Consider the following 17528-nt stretch of genomic DNA (forward strand, 5'->3'; position numbering starts at 1 on the left):
TAACACAGAATAAGCTAAGAATCACTATTTCACTAAACTTACATATACCTACATATATCCTGATTTAACCTACTGATTCTGATTCATATTCTGATCATAATCTACATATAATAAATTTTGACCCAACACTTTGTTACTGTCCACCTCTGCAATCAGACCTGTGTGTACCAGTTTCGCCACACCAAGCAGATGTTTCTCTCACCCTGGCAGGGTTTATTTTGCAATAATGACTAAGTCACTGGACATTAACCCTTACATAACACGGTTAACATAAAAGCATACACTTCTGCATACACACTTCTGCACACACACTTCTGCACACACACTTCTGCACAGGTAATGTCATGTGTCTCTGTAACTCTAAATGATGCACTACTAAAAATAAGATATTATAATAAATAAAGTGTACATTAACTAGTGTACCCTTTTAACTTATACTGAATGTGCAATAAGTTGTGTGTGTGTATGTGTGTGTGTGTGTGTGTGTGTGTGTGTTGCTTTTTAAGGGCTTGTAACTAAAGATCTGATTATTTTCAAAATGGGAACTGAGAATAAGGTAGGAACTGATTTATTACTGAAGTTGTTTCTTCTGTTGCTGATGAATGTACCTTATAATATAAAATAATATCTTAATATAAAATGCACTTTTATGACCTAAAATGAACACAATACAGGTAGTCGTCGACTTACGACTGCGTTTGGCTGCGACTGACCGGTCGTAAACTGATCTGGTCGTAAGTCGGCCTATGTTAAATGAATGTAAGTATATTGTGATGTGTAATGATATTGTAATCATCTTAAAGTCTTATTTTATCAACATTTTCTTATTTCATTACCTTGGCTCATTATTTGGTTTAAGTCAAACACTGCATACTACACTGCGTACAGTACAATTCGTATGTGCAAAATAAAAAATACAAAATACAAGTGTGAAAAATAGAAAACATTTTAGTTTGAAACATACCAAAATCCAAATGTAAAACATAGCAAAATACAAAATTTAGTGACCGCTGGCATCACTGGTGCTTGGCTGTGGGTCGTCTACGTCATCATCAGCTGTTGCAGCGCTCGGGCTGGCGGGAGCATTTGCTCGTTTCATAAACCAGGAGCTGGGGCGGAAACTGTATGACGGAGTGAGGGAGCGCAAGAGAGACTGCGCATGTGCCGGGAGCTGGGGCGGAAACTGTTGTACGCAGCGAGAGGCGCTGCCAGGAGCTGGGGCGGAAACTGTTGTACGCAGCGAGAGGCGCTACCGGGAGCTGGGGCGGAAACTGTCGTACGCTCAGCTGGGAAACACTTGCCAGTCATAACCAGACGGTCGTAAAGTCAATCGGTCGTAAGTCGACGACTACCTGTAGTTGTTTATTAAAGCAATACACCACTCGAGGATGTGTCTTGCACTGATTTTGTCTCATGTCAAGGTATGAAGTGGAATAAAATCACCATACCTGTGATAAAATCACTGTAACACACACCCTTGAGCAGATTATTGCTTTTATAAAACATCAACAAAAACAATTTGGTAAATCCAGTGTTTAATAAATAATGTACATTAGTATGATTAATAATAATCATTATGAATAATTCTCCTGCTACAGGATGTAGTGTGTTGAACTGGATAGATATTCAATAAGTGGCCACGTGACATCCATGAGAACATTTAGAACGGATCCACGTGTTGTTGTTTTTTCCAGTTAATTTTAATGCACTTATCACTGTGGTCTCGATCATCCAGTGCTGACAACACAGCAACAGCAACAGCACTGACTATATTCAGTGGAAGGACGGGGAATTGGTGATTTACTCAATGTTTGAGGAATCAAATGTGCACATTAGGATTGTGTGAGATAATGATTTAATTGTTCCTACATGGTTTTAGATTAGATTAGATTAGATTAGATTAGATTAGATAAAACTTTATTGATCCCTTTGGGAGGGTTCCCTCAGGGACTGACAATGATGTCCAATGATGTTTACGCTGAGTTTACTATATTAATAATTGTCCAAGTTTGCAGTTACTATGAAAAGACTTGTTAAGATATCTTTTTAAACATATGTTATGAACTCATTGATCATGACCGTAACTGACTGTAGTTAAGTTTGCTGCACTTCACCAAATCACAGTTAATTTGGTAGCAGGTAAATTTAGGGGCATGGGTTCGACAGACATAGAGGTAGTAGTGCAGAGTGCTGACAAAAGTCAGGGGACATGTACTGTAAAACCTGTAACAGACAAGTCGTCATAAAAGATAGTAACTCTACAGAAATTTCAAATCACCTATAAAGGTTCCTCTGCAGGGTTGCAGGGTTCTACACAAACCTGGTGCCTCACTCATGTCTGAGTGGTTTACATATAAACCTAATGACACTCAATAACAGCACCATTCTGTGTGTGTGTTTTAGGTCATCAGGTGTAAAGCAGCTGTTGCGTGGGAACCTGGGAAGCCTCTGTCTGTTGAAGAAGTGGAAGTTGCTCCACCTAAAGACCATGAAGTCAGAATTAAGGTCTGTGTTTCTCCTCAGGACTAACAGGAGAGTGTTCCTTCTGTTCTGTAGAATCTTGGTTATAGCCTCGAGTTTTGAATGCAGCCACTGATTTAAGCTGTGTGTGTGTGTGTGTGTGTGTGTGTGTGTGTGTGTGTGTGCGCGCGTGTGTGTGTGTGTGTGCGCGTGTGTGTGTGTGTTGCATGTGGTTTTGCAGATAGCAGCAAGCGGTGTGTGTCACACAGACTGGACACTTCTGAATGATTGTGGGAAAGGAGTGAGGACTATACCATTTCCCCTCATTCTGGGTCATGAGGCTGCTGGTGTGGTGGAGAGTGTCGGCCCGGGGGTGACCACTGTGCAGCCAGGTACACTGCACACACACCCACTTAAGCCCGTATCTCACTGGACTGTGACAAATTGCGAATGTCATTCTCGAGAGAGTTTCAAAAGTGTCTTGAAACATTCGCGGGGCTTCTCAATTTCCTTGCACGAGTCGCAAAGTGTCGCTTCTTCGTCGCTGAAATTTTTAACATGTTCAAAAAATTCATGCGACAAAATTTCTCTCAAAATAACCACAAATGCATCGCTGGTGTTACAAAGCCGTCACGAACCCTTCTCAAGTCAGTGTCCGTGAGACAGGAAGTGCGAGTTCAGCCAGTTCTCACTGGGCTGCGACAGCCTGCAACTAGTTGGAGACACAACAATTCCGATAAAATATGTGGATATCAAATCAGTGTGATTCCAAGTGAAAATTGTCGCTAATTCGCATATTTTATCGCAATTGTTGTGTCTCCAACTAGTCGCAGGCTGTTGCAGCCCAGTGAGATACTGGCTTTACTTGTTGTCCATCGTAATCTGATGATAATATCCATTTTTCTCCTGTAATGGTAGGTTCTAAGACCAGTGTTGTAGTCGAGTCACTAAACCTCAAGTCCGAGTCCAGTCCCGAGTTCCCAGTGTTCAAGTCCGAAGTTCAAGTCATTACAGAATATTTCGAGTCGAGTCCAAGTTGAGTCCATAATTGATCTGAGTCGAGTCCGAGAACAAGACTCCAGCTGCACCATGTGATGGTGGCTGTTGCTGCCTTTATGTGAAAGCGTCTCTGCTACTGTGTTGGACTAACGTTACCGTGCAACTGCCCCATTTTAGTTAATAGGTTACAGATAAAAAGCTTGTTCATCGCTCAGCAAGCCCCGCCCACTATCAACAGGGCAAATAACATAAGAGAGGGTGAACACTCACTAGTTCATCACTCAGCAAGCCCCGCCCACTATCAACAGCGCAATGAACATCGTGTGTCACTTCCTTCTCTGGGTGGAGTCTTGCCAAATGGTGATTGAAGTTCGAGGTCGTCCCCGTCGTCTCCTCGATAGTTCTTCTACATTTGGAACACACAGCAGTGCATTTTTTCCCACTGCACGAGAAGTCTGTATAAGCAACGCGGACAATCCTAGGGGCGTCTCTCCAGGCATTTTAGTGCCATTAACGTTAGTTTGTTCCTGAACATGACGTATGAACAGGTGAATGTGCATTCTCTTGCACGAAATTAGTATAAAAATCAATGTGGATATAAATATCTTATGCCAAATTATTATGGCATGTTACAAAAAATAAAGAAAAAATCTGAGTCCTCGTCTCCAATTTACAAGTCCAAATGCAGTTAATGCACAAGTCTGAGTCATCAGTGCTCAAGTCCAAGTCAAGTCATGAGTCCTTAAAAGTAGGGCACGAGTCAGACTCAAGTACTACAAGCCTGTCTAAGACACCTAACCACTCTAATCATCTAGTCCCAGAACCCCATGTTGTGTTACAGGTGGGGTATTTATCAGTGATAGTGGTGGTAGCTGTATAGTCTGGTGTGTTCTTCTTCAGTTTCTTATGCTATCTCCTTCTAGTCCTGTTCTCTTCTTCCACTGTACGCATCCCACTAACAATGAGCCGCTGCCAGGTGTCACAGTCAGCAGATTCACTCTGCAGGTTCTCAGATCTTATATAGCACTTCTTTAGTGAAAGGTTCACCTGATCTTTATACCTTTTCTTCTGCCTACCTGCTGAACCTTGACCATGAGGCCCCTGACTGTTGGTCCTGGGGAGTCTGATGACATGACCTACCCAGCATAGCTGTACTAACTCCATTGACATTTAGTCCTGGGTGTGACTTTAAACTGCTACCAGTGGTAAGTCTCAGGTCCAGGAGGACTTGAGTACTGGGGAAAGTGGAGTTACCGCTTAATCACCATTGCTCCCAGGTCTGCTCTGACCCAGAGTGATAGCACCTGCCTGGGTTCCAGCTATGGGTTAAATAATACATCACCAATAAGGTGCTGGCAGCTGTGCACTTTTCAGTGCAGTGTGGCAGATGAACCCAACAGGGTCAATGGCACACCACCAGATGGCATGCGGAAGAGCCACTCAAATGGCCAATGGATGGCATCACTTGGCAAGTCAGTTGTCACTGCAGGGCAACTTCTATACCCATCAAGTCTGTGGCACATTTGTGCACCACTTGACATCAGGTCCAGAGGTCCAAAGAGACAACACAATGGGGACATGACATTGTTTGTCTTACCTTACTGTGCAAGGCACTTCGCTAGGAGAGAATAGTATATCAGAGCTCACAAGCCCAGGCATTCCATGGTGGCTCAGCCAGGCCATATGTGCCACCCCTGTGGACAGCTCTGTCACTCTGGTGTGGGCCTTTTGGCCCAGCTGCATTTCTGTGTGTCCTAATGAAGCAGTCATCATCACTAGCGATGGACAGCTGATGATGACTAACCCCATTTCCAGAAAAGTTGGGATATTTTCCAAAATGCAATAAAAACAAAAATCTGTGATTTGTTAATTCACGTCAACTTTTATTGAAGTAACAAAAGTCTCATCTCGTCTTCTTCCGCTTATCCGGGACCGGGTCGTGGAGGCAGCAGTCTAAGCATGGAAGCCCAAACTTCCCTTTCCCCAGACACCTCGGCCAGCTCCTCGGGAAGAACACCGAGGCGTTCCCAGGCCAGCCGAGAGACATAGTCCCTCCAGCGTGTCCTGGGTCTTCCCTGGGGCCTCCTCCCAGGGGGACATGCCTGGAACACCTCCCCAGGGAGGCATCCAGGAGGCATCCGAAAAAGATGCCCGAGCCACCTCAGCTGGTTCCTCTCGATGTGGAGGAGCAGCGGCTCTACTCCGAGCTCCTCCCGAGTGACTGTGCTTCTCACCCTATCTCTAAGGGAGCGCCCAGCCACCCTGCGAAGGAAACTCATTTCAGCCGCTTGTATCCGCGATCTTGTTCTTTCTGTCATTACCCAAAGCTCATGACCATAGGTGAGAGTCGGAACGTAGATCGACCGGTAAATTGAGAGCTTCGCCTTTTGGCTCAGCTCCTTCTTCACCACGACGGACCGGTAAAGCGACCGCATCACTGCGGAGGCTGCACCGATCCGCCTGTCGATCTCACGCTCCATCCTTCCCTCACTCGTGAACAAGATCCCGAGATACTTAAACTCCTCCACTTGAGGCAGGACTTCTCCACCAACCTGGAGAGGGCAAGCCACCCTTTTCCGGTCGAGAACCATGGCCTCGGACTTGGAGGTGCTGATTCTCATCCCAGCCGCTTCACACTCGACTGCAAACCGCCCCAGTGCATGCTGAAGGTCCTGGTTTGAAGAAGCCAACAGGACAACATCATCCGCAAAAAGCAGAGATGAAATCCTGTGGTTCCCAAACAGGATTCCTTCCGGCCCCTGGCTGCGCCTAGAAATTCTGTCCATAAAAATTATGAACAGAACCGGTGACAAAGGGCAGCCCTGCCGGAGTCCAACATGCACTGGGAACAGGTCTGACTTACTGCCGGCAATGCGAACCAGACTCCTGCTCCGTTCGTACAGGGACCGGACAGCCCTTAGCAAAGAGCCCCGAACCCCATACTCCCGAAGCACCCCCCACAGAATACCACGGGGGACACGGTCGAATGCCTTCTCCAGATCCACAAAGCACATGTGGACTGGTTGGGCAAACTCCCATGAACCCTCGAGCACCCTATGAAGGGTATAGAGCTGGTCCAGTGTTCCGCGACCAGGACGAAAACCGCATTGTTCCTCCTGGATCCGAGGTTCGACTATTGGTCGAATTCTCCTCTCCAGTACCCTGGAGTAAACTTTCCCTGGGAGGCTGAGAAGTGTGATTCCCCTATAATTGGAGCACACTCTCCGGTCCCCTTTCTTAAAAAGAGGGACCACCACCCCAGTCTGCCACTCCAGAGGCACTGTCCCCGACCGCCACGCGATGTCGCAGAGGCGTGTCAACCAAGACAGCCCCACAACATCCAGAGACTTGAGATACTCAGGGCGGATCTCATCCACCCCCGGTGCCTTGCCACCGAGGAGCTTGCAAACCACCTCAGTGACTTCGGCTTGGGTAATGGACGAGTCCACCTCTGAGTCATCAGCCTCAGTCTCCTCAGTGGAAGACATGACGGTGGGATTGAGGAGATCCTCAAAGCATTCCTTCCACCGCCCGACAATGTCCCCAGTCGAGGTCAACAGCTCCCCACCCGCACTGTAAACAGTGTTGGCAGAGTACTGCTTCCCCCTCCTGAGGCGCCGGACGGTTTGCCAGAATTTCTTCGAGGCCGACCGATAGTCCTTCTCCATGGCCTCCCCGAACTCCTCCCAGTTCCGAGTTTTTGCCTCCGCAACTGCCTGAGCTGCAGCACGCCTGGCCTGCCGATACCCGTCGGCTGCCTCAGGAGTCCCGGAGGTCAACATGGCCCGATAGGATTCCTTCTTCAGCTTGACAGCATCCCTTACTTCCGGTGTCCACCACCGGGTTCGGGGATTGCCGCCACGACAGGCACCGGAGACCTTGCGGCCACAGCTCCGAACAGCTGCGTCCACAATGGAGGTAGAGAACATGGTCCACTCAGACTCAATGTCCCCCGCCTCCCTCGGAAGCTGGGAAAAGCTCTCCCGGAGGTGGGAGTTAAAGACCTCCCCAACAGAGTGCTCGGCCAGACGTTCCCAGCAGACCCTCACCATACGTTTAGGCCTGCCAGGTCTGTCCAACTTCCTCCTCCGCCAGCGGATCCAACTCACCACCAGGTGGTGATCAGTTGACAGCTCAGCCCCTCTCTTCACCCGAGTGTCCAAGACATAGGGCCAGAGATCAGATGAAACGACTATAAAGTCGATCATCGACCTCCGACCTAAGGTGTCCTGGTGCCACGTGCACTTATGGACACCCCTATGCTCGAACATGGTGTTCGTTATGGACAAACCGTGACTAGCACAGAAGTCCAATAACAAAACACCACTCGGGTTCAGATCGGGGAGGCCGTTCCTCCCAACCACGCCCCTCCAGGTGACACTGTCGTCGCCCACGTGAGCATTGAAGTCCCCCAGTAGCACAATGGAGTCCCCAGTCTGAGCACCCCTCAGTACCTCTCCCAGGGACTCCAAGAAGGCCGGATACTCTATACTGCTATTTGGCCCGTAGGCACAAACAACAGCAAGAGCCCTCTCCCCAATCCGAAGGCGCAGAGAGGCGACCCTCTCGTTCACTGGGGTAAACTCCAACACATGGCGGCTGAGCTGGGGAGCTATAAGCAAGCCCACACCAGCCCGCCGCCGCTCACCACGGGCGACTCCAGAGAAGTGGAAAGTCCAGCCCCTCTCGAGGAGCTGGGTTCCAGAGCCCATGCTATGCGTGGAGGTGAGCCCGACTATCTCTAGCCGGTACCTCTCAACCTCCCGCACAAGCTCAGGCTCCTTCCCCCCCAGCGAAGTGACATTCCATGTCCCAACAGCCAGCCGCTGTGACCGGGGATCAGGTCGTCGAGGCCCCTGCCTTCGACTGCCACCCAATCCACATTGCACCAAACCCCTACTGCTACCTCTGTGGGTGGTGAACCTCTACAAAAGTAACAAAAGTACAAAGAAAATATTTTCAAAAGTTTTACTGATCAACTTAATTGTAATTTGTAAATATGAACAAAGTTAGAATTCAATGCCTGCAACACACTCAAAAAAAGTTGGGACAGAGAATCAGACATTTACTATTGTGTTACATCACCTTTCCTTTAATAACTCTTTTTAACTGTATGGGATCTGAGGATGCTAATTGTTGTACTTTTGCAATTGGAATTTTTGTCCATTTTTGCTTGATACAAGACTTCAGCTGCTCAACATTCCGTAGTCGCCGTTGTCAGATTCTCCTCTTCATGATGAACCGTACATTCTCAGTAGAAGACAGATCTGGACTGGCAGCAGACCAGTCAAGCACATGCACTCTGTGTCTACAAAGCCACACTGTTGTAGCCCATGCAAAATGTGGCCTGACATTGTCCTGCTCAAATAAGCATGGACTACCCGGGATATGTCTCTCTAAAATCCCAATATATCCCCCAATATATCAATGATACCTTCACACACATGTAACTCCCCCATGCTGCGGGCACTGACCCCCCCCCATACCATCACAGATGCTACCTTTGCACCCCTCTGATAACAAAATCAATGACAAAATCAATGGTTGTGTTCACCTTTGGCACTAAGAACTTGATGTCTGGTTTTCCCCAAAATGAGTTGAAATGTGACTCGTTTGACCACAGCACATGCTTCCACTGTCTTTTGGTCCATCTGAGATGAGTTCAGGCCCAGAGAAATCAGCAGTGTTTCTCTATAGAATTGATGAATGGCTTCCTCCTTGTGTAATACAGTTTCAGGTTGCATTTCTGGATGCAGCAGCAGACGGTGTTAAGTGATGACGGTTTTCCAAAGTCCTCCTGAGCCCATGTGGTTATATTTGTCACATTAGCATGACCCTTTCTCAGGCAGTGCCACCTGAGGGCTCAAAGGTCATGCACATTCAACAGTGGTTTCCGACCTCACCCTTTACGCACTGAGATGTCTCCAAATTCCCTGAATCTTTTCACAATATTATGGACTGTAGATTTTGAAAGACCTAAAATCTTGTGTTGAGAAATGTTCTTTTTGAATGTACAAGCAATTCTCTCATGAATTTTAGAACAAAGCAGTGAGCCACACCTCATTCTTGCTTGCAAACACTGAATCTTTGGTGCTGCTCCTTTTAAACCCAGTCATGCTATCATTTAACCTGTTTATTGTGGAATCTGGGGCGGCATGGGGGTGTGGTGGTTAGCGCTGTTGCCTCACAGCAAGAAGGTCCAGGTTCGAGCCCCGTGGCCAGCGAGGGCCTTTCTGTGTGGAGTTTGCATGTTCTCCCCGTGTCCGCGTGGGTTTCCTCCGGGTGCTCCGGTTTCCCCCACAGTCCAAAGACATGCAGGTTAGGTTAACTGGTGACTCTAAATTGAGCGTAGGTGTGAATGTGAGTGTGAATGGTTGTCTGTGTCTGTGTGTCAGCCCTGTGATGACCTGGCGACTTGTCCAGGGTGTACCCCGCCTTTCGCCCGTAGTCAGCTGGGATAGGCTCCAGCTTGCCTGCGACCCTGTAGACAGGATAAAGCGGCTACAGATGATGAGATTTTTGCTTTTATTGCATTTTGGAAAATATCCCCACTTTTCTGGAAATGGGGTTAATATTTGCGTGATTGTGGCCTCAGTGCTTCTGCAGTTGGTCTGGTAAGTATGCCAGTAAGAGGCACAAGATCACAGCAGGTGAGTCTCAGGATAAGCTTCAGACATCCAACATTATGTGGAAGCACTGAAGGTCCTCCAGACTTCCAGACCCCCAGCTGTAGAGGAGGGCTGGTATACAGACAGTGTGGGAAACAGCAACCTTGGTGTGTAGGTGGAGATTATTTTTCTGAAAGACCTGATTAATTTTGAATCTTCTTCTTCTTCCCTCCAGGAGATAATGTGATCCCTGTCCTCCTACCTTACTGTGATGAGTGTCAGTTCTGTCTGAGTCCAAAGACAAACTTGTGCACAAAGAACAGGTGAGGACTTTGTTTTTGTTGATTTTTTTTTAAATCCAATTAAAACCCCTGATCAACACAACTAAACTCTAGAAACTCCATCTTTATCACTGCAACATAATTATTTTCTGAACATATCATATACAACCCCGATTCCAAAAAAGTTGGGACAAAGTACAAATTGTAAATAAAAATGGAATGCAATAATTTACAAATCTCAAAAACTGATATTGTATTCACAATAGAACATAGACAACATATCAAATGTTGAAAGTGAGACATTTTGAAATTTCATGCCAAATATTGGCTCATTTGAAATTTCATGACAGCAACACATCTCAAAAAAGTTGTGACAGGGGCAATAAGAGATTGGAAAAGTCAAAAGGTACGAAAAAGGAACAGCTGGAGGACCAAATTGCAACTCATTAGGTCAATTGGCAATAGGCCATTAACATGACTGGGTATAAAAAGAGCATCTTGGAGTGGCAGCGGCTCTCAGAAGTAAAGATGGGAAGAGGATCACCAATCCCCCTAATTCTGCGCCGACAAATAGTGGAGCAATATCAGAAAGGAGTTCGACAGTGTAAAATTGCAAAGAGTTTGAACATATCATCATCTACAGTGCATAATATCATCAAAAGATTCAGAGAATCTGGAAGAATCTCTGTGCGTAAGGGTCAAGGCTGGAAAACCATACTGGGTGCCCGTGATCTTCGGGCCCTTAGACGGCACTGCATCACATACAGGCATGCTTCTGTATTGGAAATCACAAAATGGGCTCAGGAATATTTCCAGAGAACATTATCTGTGAACACAATTCACCGTGCCATCCGCCGTTGCCAGCTAAAACTCTATAGTTCAAAGAAGAAGCCGTATCTAAACATGATCCAGAAGCGCAGACGTCTTCTCTGGGCCAAGGCTCATTTAAAATGGACTGTGGCAAAGTGGAAAACTGTTCTGTGATCAGACGAATCAAAATTTGAAGTTCTTCATGGAAATCAGGGACGCCGTGTCATTCGGACTAAAGAGGAGAAGGACGACCCAAGTTGTTATCAGCGCTCAGTTCAGAAGCCTGCATCTCTGATGGTATGGGGTTGCATTAGTGCGTGTGGCATGGGCAGCTTACACATCTGGAAAGACACCATCAATGCTGAAAGGTATATCCAGGTTCTAGAGCAACATATGCTCCCATCCAGACGACGTCTCTTTCAGGGAAGACCTTGCTTTTTCCAACATGACAATCCCAAACCACATACTGCATCAATTACAGCATCATGGCTGCGTAGAAGAAGGGTCCGGGTACTGAACTGGCCAGCCTGCAGTCCAGATCTTTCACCCATAGAAAACATTTGGCGCATCATAAAACGGAAGATATGACAAAAAAGACCTAAGACAGTTGAGCAACTAGAATCCTACATTAGCCAAGAATGGGTTAACATTCCTATCCCTAAACTTGAGCAACTTGTCTCCTCAGTCCCCAGACGTTTACAGACTGTTGTAAAGAGAAAAGGGGATGTCTCACAGTGGGAAACATGGCCTTGTCCCAACTTTTTTGAGATGTGTTGTTGTCATGAAATTTAAAATCACCTAATTTTTCTCTTGAAATGATACATTTTCTCAGTTTAAACATTTGATATGTCATCTATGTTCTATTCTGAATAAAATATGGAATTTTGAAACTTCCACATCATTGCATTCCGTTTTTATTTACAATTTGTACTTTGTCCCAACTTTTTTGGAATCGGGGTTGTAATATTTGAATATTTTAAATCTTGTTCCTGTCAAGGTTATTTTCTTCTAAATCTAGAAGAAAAATGCATTACAGCACAGTGAAATTCCATCCATAGCTGTGTTTCTGTAAAGCTGTGCTATGATAATGTATATTATTAAAATGAGTATATCAATAGAATTGAATTGAAGATATAATTTCAGGAATGAGTAGTGTATTGTATTTCTCCTCACTGCTCTCAGTTTTCTCACTGGAGGTTTAAATAGTGACCCTGACAATAAGATTACTCACTGATTATACTGATTTTTTTTTTTATCTCTCTAACTGTCTGTCTGTCTGTCTCTCTCAGTGAGAAGCTTCAGCAGTGTGTGCTAGCTGATGGTACGAGTCGTTTCACCTGTAAGGGTCAGCAGGTGTATCAGTTTTCTGGTGTGAGCACTTTCTCCGAATACACCGTTGTTCCTGAATACAACGTCGCTAAGATTCACCGAGACGCACCGCTGGATAAAGTGTGTCTCCTCGGCTGTGGGGTGGCTACAGGATACGGAGCAGCACTAAATTCGGCCAAAGTAAGTGTGTGTGTGTGTGTTTCAACAACGTTTAATAAGTAACCTGAGCATGCGATTAAATACTGTAGTTTGAGAATATTACATTTCTGATTAATCCGCTCAGCCACCTCACAGAGGACTTTAAACTCCTGAGTCATGGTGAGATACGTTCAATTTTTATGAACTCAGTGCTGTACTGACACACACTTTTTTTTTTTTAAATAAACTCCATGATATGGAGTTGCAGACTTAATTTTAACCCCCCACTGCTCTGTAAAGCAAGGTGACCCTCAGGGATCAGTTTTATTTACTATTTATATGGTGGCAATTTATAGGTGGGCCACCTCTGTCCATGAGCTTGTGGTCAGACAGCTCTATCCACAAACCTGTGGTCACCCGACTCTAACCATGAGCTTGTGGACAAACAGCTTTATTCCTGAATCCATGGTCTGACATAGCCTGGGCCCGCCCATCCTAAGTGTGATGCAACACGAGGACCTGTTGCGAACTTAGTCTGGCAAGGCAAGCTATCTACAGCTTTTCCAAGCTCCGGACTGTCCAGTTCAGTACCCGGACCCTTCTTCTACGCAGCCATGATGCTGTAATTGATGCAGTATGTGGTTTGGCATTGTCATGTTGGAAAATGCAAGGTCTTCCCTGAAAGAGACGTCGTCTGGATGGGAGCATATGTTGCTCTAGAACCTGGATATACCTTTCAGCATTGATGGTGTCTTTCCAGATGTGTAAGCTGCCCATGCCACATGCACTAATGCAACCCCATACCATCAGAGATGCAGGCTTCTGAACTGAGCGCTGATAACAACTCGGGTCGTCCTTCTCCTCTTTAGTCTGAATGACACGGCGTCCCTGATTTCCATAAAGAACTTCAAATTTTGATTCATCTGACCACAGAACAGTTTTTCACTTTGCCACAGTCCATTTTAAATGAGCCTTGGCCCAGAGAAGATGTCTGCGCTTCTGGATCATGTTTAGATACGGCTTCTTCTTTGAACTATCGAGTTTTAGCTGGCAACGGCGGATGGCACGGTGAATTGTGTTCACAGGTAATGTTCTCTGGAAATATTCCTGAGCCCATTTTGTGATTTCCAATACAGAAGCATGCCTGTATGTGATGCAGTGCCGTCTAAGGGCCCGAAGATCACGGGCACCCAGTATGGTTTTCCAGCCTTGACCCTTAGGCACAGAGATTCTTCCAGATTCTCTGAATCTTTTGATGATATTATGCACTGTAGATGATGATATGTTCAAACTCTTTGCAATTTTACACTGTCGAACTCCTTTCTGATATTGCTCCACTATTTGTCGGCGCAGAATTAGGGGGATTGGTGATCCTCTTCCCATCTTTACTTCTGAGAGCCGCTGCCACTCCAAGATGCTCTTTTTATACCCAGTCATGTTAATGACCTATTGCCAATTGACCTAATGAGTTGCAATTTGGTCCTCCAGCTGTTCCTTTTTTGTACCTTTAACTTTTCCAGCCTCTTATTGCCCCTGTCCCAACTTTTTTGAGATGTGTTGCCGTCATGAAATTTCAAATGAGCCAATATTTGGCATGAAATTTCAAAATGTCTCACTTTCGACATTTGATATGTTGTCTATGTTCTATTGTGAATACAATATCAGATTTTGGGATTTGTAAATTATTGCATTCCATTTTTATTTACAATTTGTACTTTGTCCCAACTTTTTTGGAATCGGGGTTGTATTTACTAAACCCTGTGGTTGTTCCTCCCCGCTTCTGTAGGTGGAGCATGGTTCTGTCTGTGCCGTGTTCGGTTTGGGAGCCATCGGTCTCGCCACGGTGATGGGCTGTAAAGCTGCCGGAGCCTCCAGGATCATCGGTGTCGACATCAATGCGGAGAAATGTGAAGTTGCCAAGAAGTTCGGTGTCACTGACTTTGTGAACCCTAACGATCACAGCAAACCCATTCAGGAGGTGCTGATGGAGATGACAAGTGGAGGAGTGGACTACAGCTTCGAGTGTGTGGGGAACGTCACACTTATGGTGGGTTTGAGGTTGATTCATGAGCCATCCGCTACAGACGTCAGCTGTACTATCAACTATAGACAGATGAGAATGTGCAGATTCAGACTCTGATGAAAATGTGTTTTATCTCAACTAGAGGGCAGCATTTGAGAGCTGCAATACTGCCTGGGGAACCTGTGTGATTGTGGGATGGACTGAAAACAACCTGATCTTGGTGTCCCCTAAGGACCTCTTATTGGGACGAACGCTTAAAGGATCCGTCTTGGGTGGTAAGAGACGAGCAATTTATCACGTAGATACTCACAGCTTCGTAACATCTATTCATATTAAACTTCTGGTTTAAAAATCAGAAGGCAAAATCCACAACAAAAAAATAACGAATATGGCTGAAAGTGCATTGGATGTATGGATATATCCATATTGTTTTTTTTTCTGTGTGTACTGAACAGGATGGAAGAGTGTGTGTAGTGTACCCAAACTGGTGGAGGACTACATGAACAGCCGAATCTTGCTGAATGAGTTTGTGACACACACGCTCCCTCTGAAGGAGATTAACCACGCCTTCGAACTCATGATCAACGGGAAAAGGTCTGAGTCACATAACCATAATACGACCAATAGAACTTATTTATTCAGTGGGATTAATTTTACTTCCTGCACAGCAAACTACACGTCAGATTCCCTTTGATTAGCTCGTTTCAAATCACCTAGTAATATTTTTATAAACAGTTATATTTACATCCCTTTACAGCTTACATTCTTTACGTTTTAGTTCAGTTTGACTGACTGAAAAGTTGTTTGCTGATTAAATGTGTTATAATTAAAATGAGCACAAAATGATGACAGGGCGGCACGGTGGTGTAGTGGTTAGCGCTGTCGCCTCACAGCAAGAAGGTCCTGGGTTCGAGCCCCGGGGCCGGCGAGGGCCTTTCTGTGTGGAGTTTGCATGTTCTCCCCGTGTCCGCGTGGGTTTCCTCCGGGTGCTCCGGTTTCCCCCACAGTCCAAAGACATGCAGGTTAGGTTAACTGGTGACTCTAAATTGACCGTAGGTGTGAGTGTGAATGGTTGTCTGTGTCTATGTGTCAGCCCTGTGATGACCTGGCGACTTGTCCAGGGTGTACCCCGCCTTTCACCCGTAGTCAGCTGGGATAGGCTCCAGCTTGCCTGCGACCCTGTAGAAGGATAAAGCGGCTAGAGATAATGAGATGAGATGAGACAAAATGATGACAATTTATAAAAAATGAAAGCTGAATATAAAGAAAAAAGTCACTTATCCAACTTATCACTGACTTTTTCTTTCTCAGTGTTCGGTCGGTGATAAAAATGTGAGCCGTGAACCTCGAATCTCAATTCTTTAACCATGAAGACATAAAATCAGTCACCATGACAACAGACTCATTACCCAGTGGGCCTCAGAGCTGCTGGTCCTTCTGTAAAGTTTAAAGGAAACACCGTGATGAAGATGGAAACTCAGGACAGAAGATGTGTCTGTGTGTTAATGCTGAAATAAAAATCAAACTTTTTGTTGAAATAAAAAACATGAAACTACAGTCTGAAATTAGAATAAATATGACTGCAATTACAATTATTTCCCTCTTATCTTTTTACAAGCAGATCTAAATCTCAGAGGACTGGGTGTTTAATTCTGGACATTTTAAGATTGTATTCTCACCTGTAAAGTTTTTTTTTTAAGTTACTGGTGATCCAGCTCAAAAACAACTCTTCAAGTTGGGAGCCAATTTACTTTTAGTAGAAATGTCCGAACGGTTCAAAATTTGGTGCATGAACCAGAGCAGAACCCAATCCCTATTGTTGGAAAAGGGGTGTGTTCACCCTATGATAGATTGGTAACTTGCCCAGGGTGAACCCCACCTCTCACCTGAAATCAGCTGGGATTGGCTCCAGCTTCTCTCACGACCCTGACAGATAAGCGAGATAGATAGTGGATAGAGTTTGCCTCGTACTATCCTTTAGTTAATGTCCTGACCTCCTGCCTGTTGCCTCACATCTGTCAGGGTGCAGCCACTTATGGACGTAAGTGCAGGAGAGAACGGGCACGTCGCCAACTGGAAACCAAATCAGCAAACAGAGGACGTAGTCAGATTTGGGTCGGTCAATGTGCAAACTCTATTTCAGAGATCAGGCAAGAAAGCAGAGTCAAAATAATCACAGGAAATAGGGTCAAGGTCCCAGGAGGTCAGCACTGGTAAATAAGGCTTGGTGTGATCAGGCACCAGGACACAGAATGATGCTTCACAACTGAGGAGAGTGTTTGCTGAGCTTATATAGAGGGCTGATTACTGAGGAAATGGGAACCAGGTGCACTTCCTAGTATTTGGGAGATGAGGGGTGCTGTGGTGTTTGGGAAATGTAGTCCAGAGCAACCATGTTTGGAGGCAGCTCTGAACTCAAGTTTTCGGTGGTTACTGAGAACGTCTGAAATTTACCTGCCAGTTTCTGCCATAACACATTTCCCCTGCAACTGCACCATCTCAGAGATAAATTTGTATCAAATATTTATTTTATTTAAAAAAAGCCTAAAATTATCCAGCAGGGCGGCACGGTGGTGTAGTGGTTAGCGCTGTCGCCTCACAGCAAGAAGGTCCTGGGTTCGAGCCCCGTGGCCGGCGAGGGCCTTTCTGTGTGGAGTTTGCATGTTCTCCCCGTGTCCGCGTGGGTTTCCTCCGGGTGCTCCGGTTTCCCCCACAGTCCAAAGACATGCAGGTTAGGTTAACTGGTGACTCTAAATTGAGCGTAGGTGTGAATGTGAGTGTGAATGGTTGTCTGTGTCTATGTGTCAGCCCTGTGATGACCTGGCGACTTGTCCAGGGTGAACCCCGCCGTTCGCCCGTAGTCAGCTGGGATAGGATCCA

The 17528-nt window shown here is 45.7% G+C and overlaps 1 protein-coding gene across 1 annotated transcript; it reads left to right on the top strand.

Moving 5' to 3' along the window:
- Positions 1-538: 538 nt before the first annotated feature.
- Positions 539-16146, top strand: LOC132890394 (alcohol dehydrogenase class-3-like). The gene is made up of 9 exons (XM_060927214.1): positions 539-556; positions 2404-2505; positions 2702-2852; positions 10303-10390; positions 12448-12667; positions 14412-14672; positions 14791-14923; positions 15104-15242; positions 15960-16146. The coding sequence occupies exons 1-9, from the start codon at positions 539-541 to the stop codon at positions 15982-15984; spliced, it is 1137 nt and encodes a 378-aa protein (XP_060783197.1). The 3' UTR covers positions 15985-16146.
- Positions 16147-17528: the final 1382 nt, after the last annotated feature.

This window comes from Neoarius graeffei, chromosome 8 (genome assembly GCF_027579695.1).
Source record: "Neoarius graeffei isolate fNeoGra1 chromosome 8, fNeoGra1.pri, whole genome shotgun sequence".
Classification (NCBI taxonomy): Eukaryota; Metazoa; Chordata; class Actinopteri; order Siluriformes; family Ariidae; genus Neoarius; species Neoarius graeffei.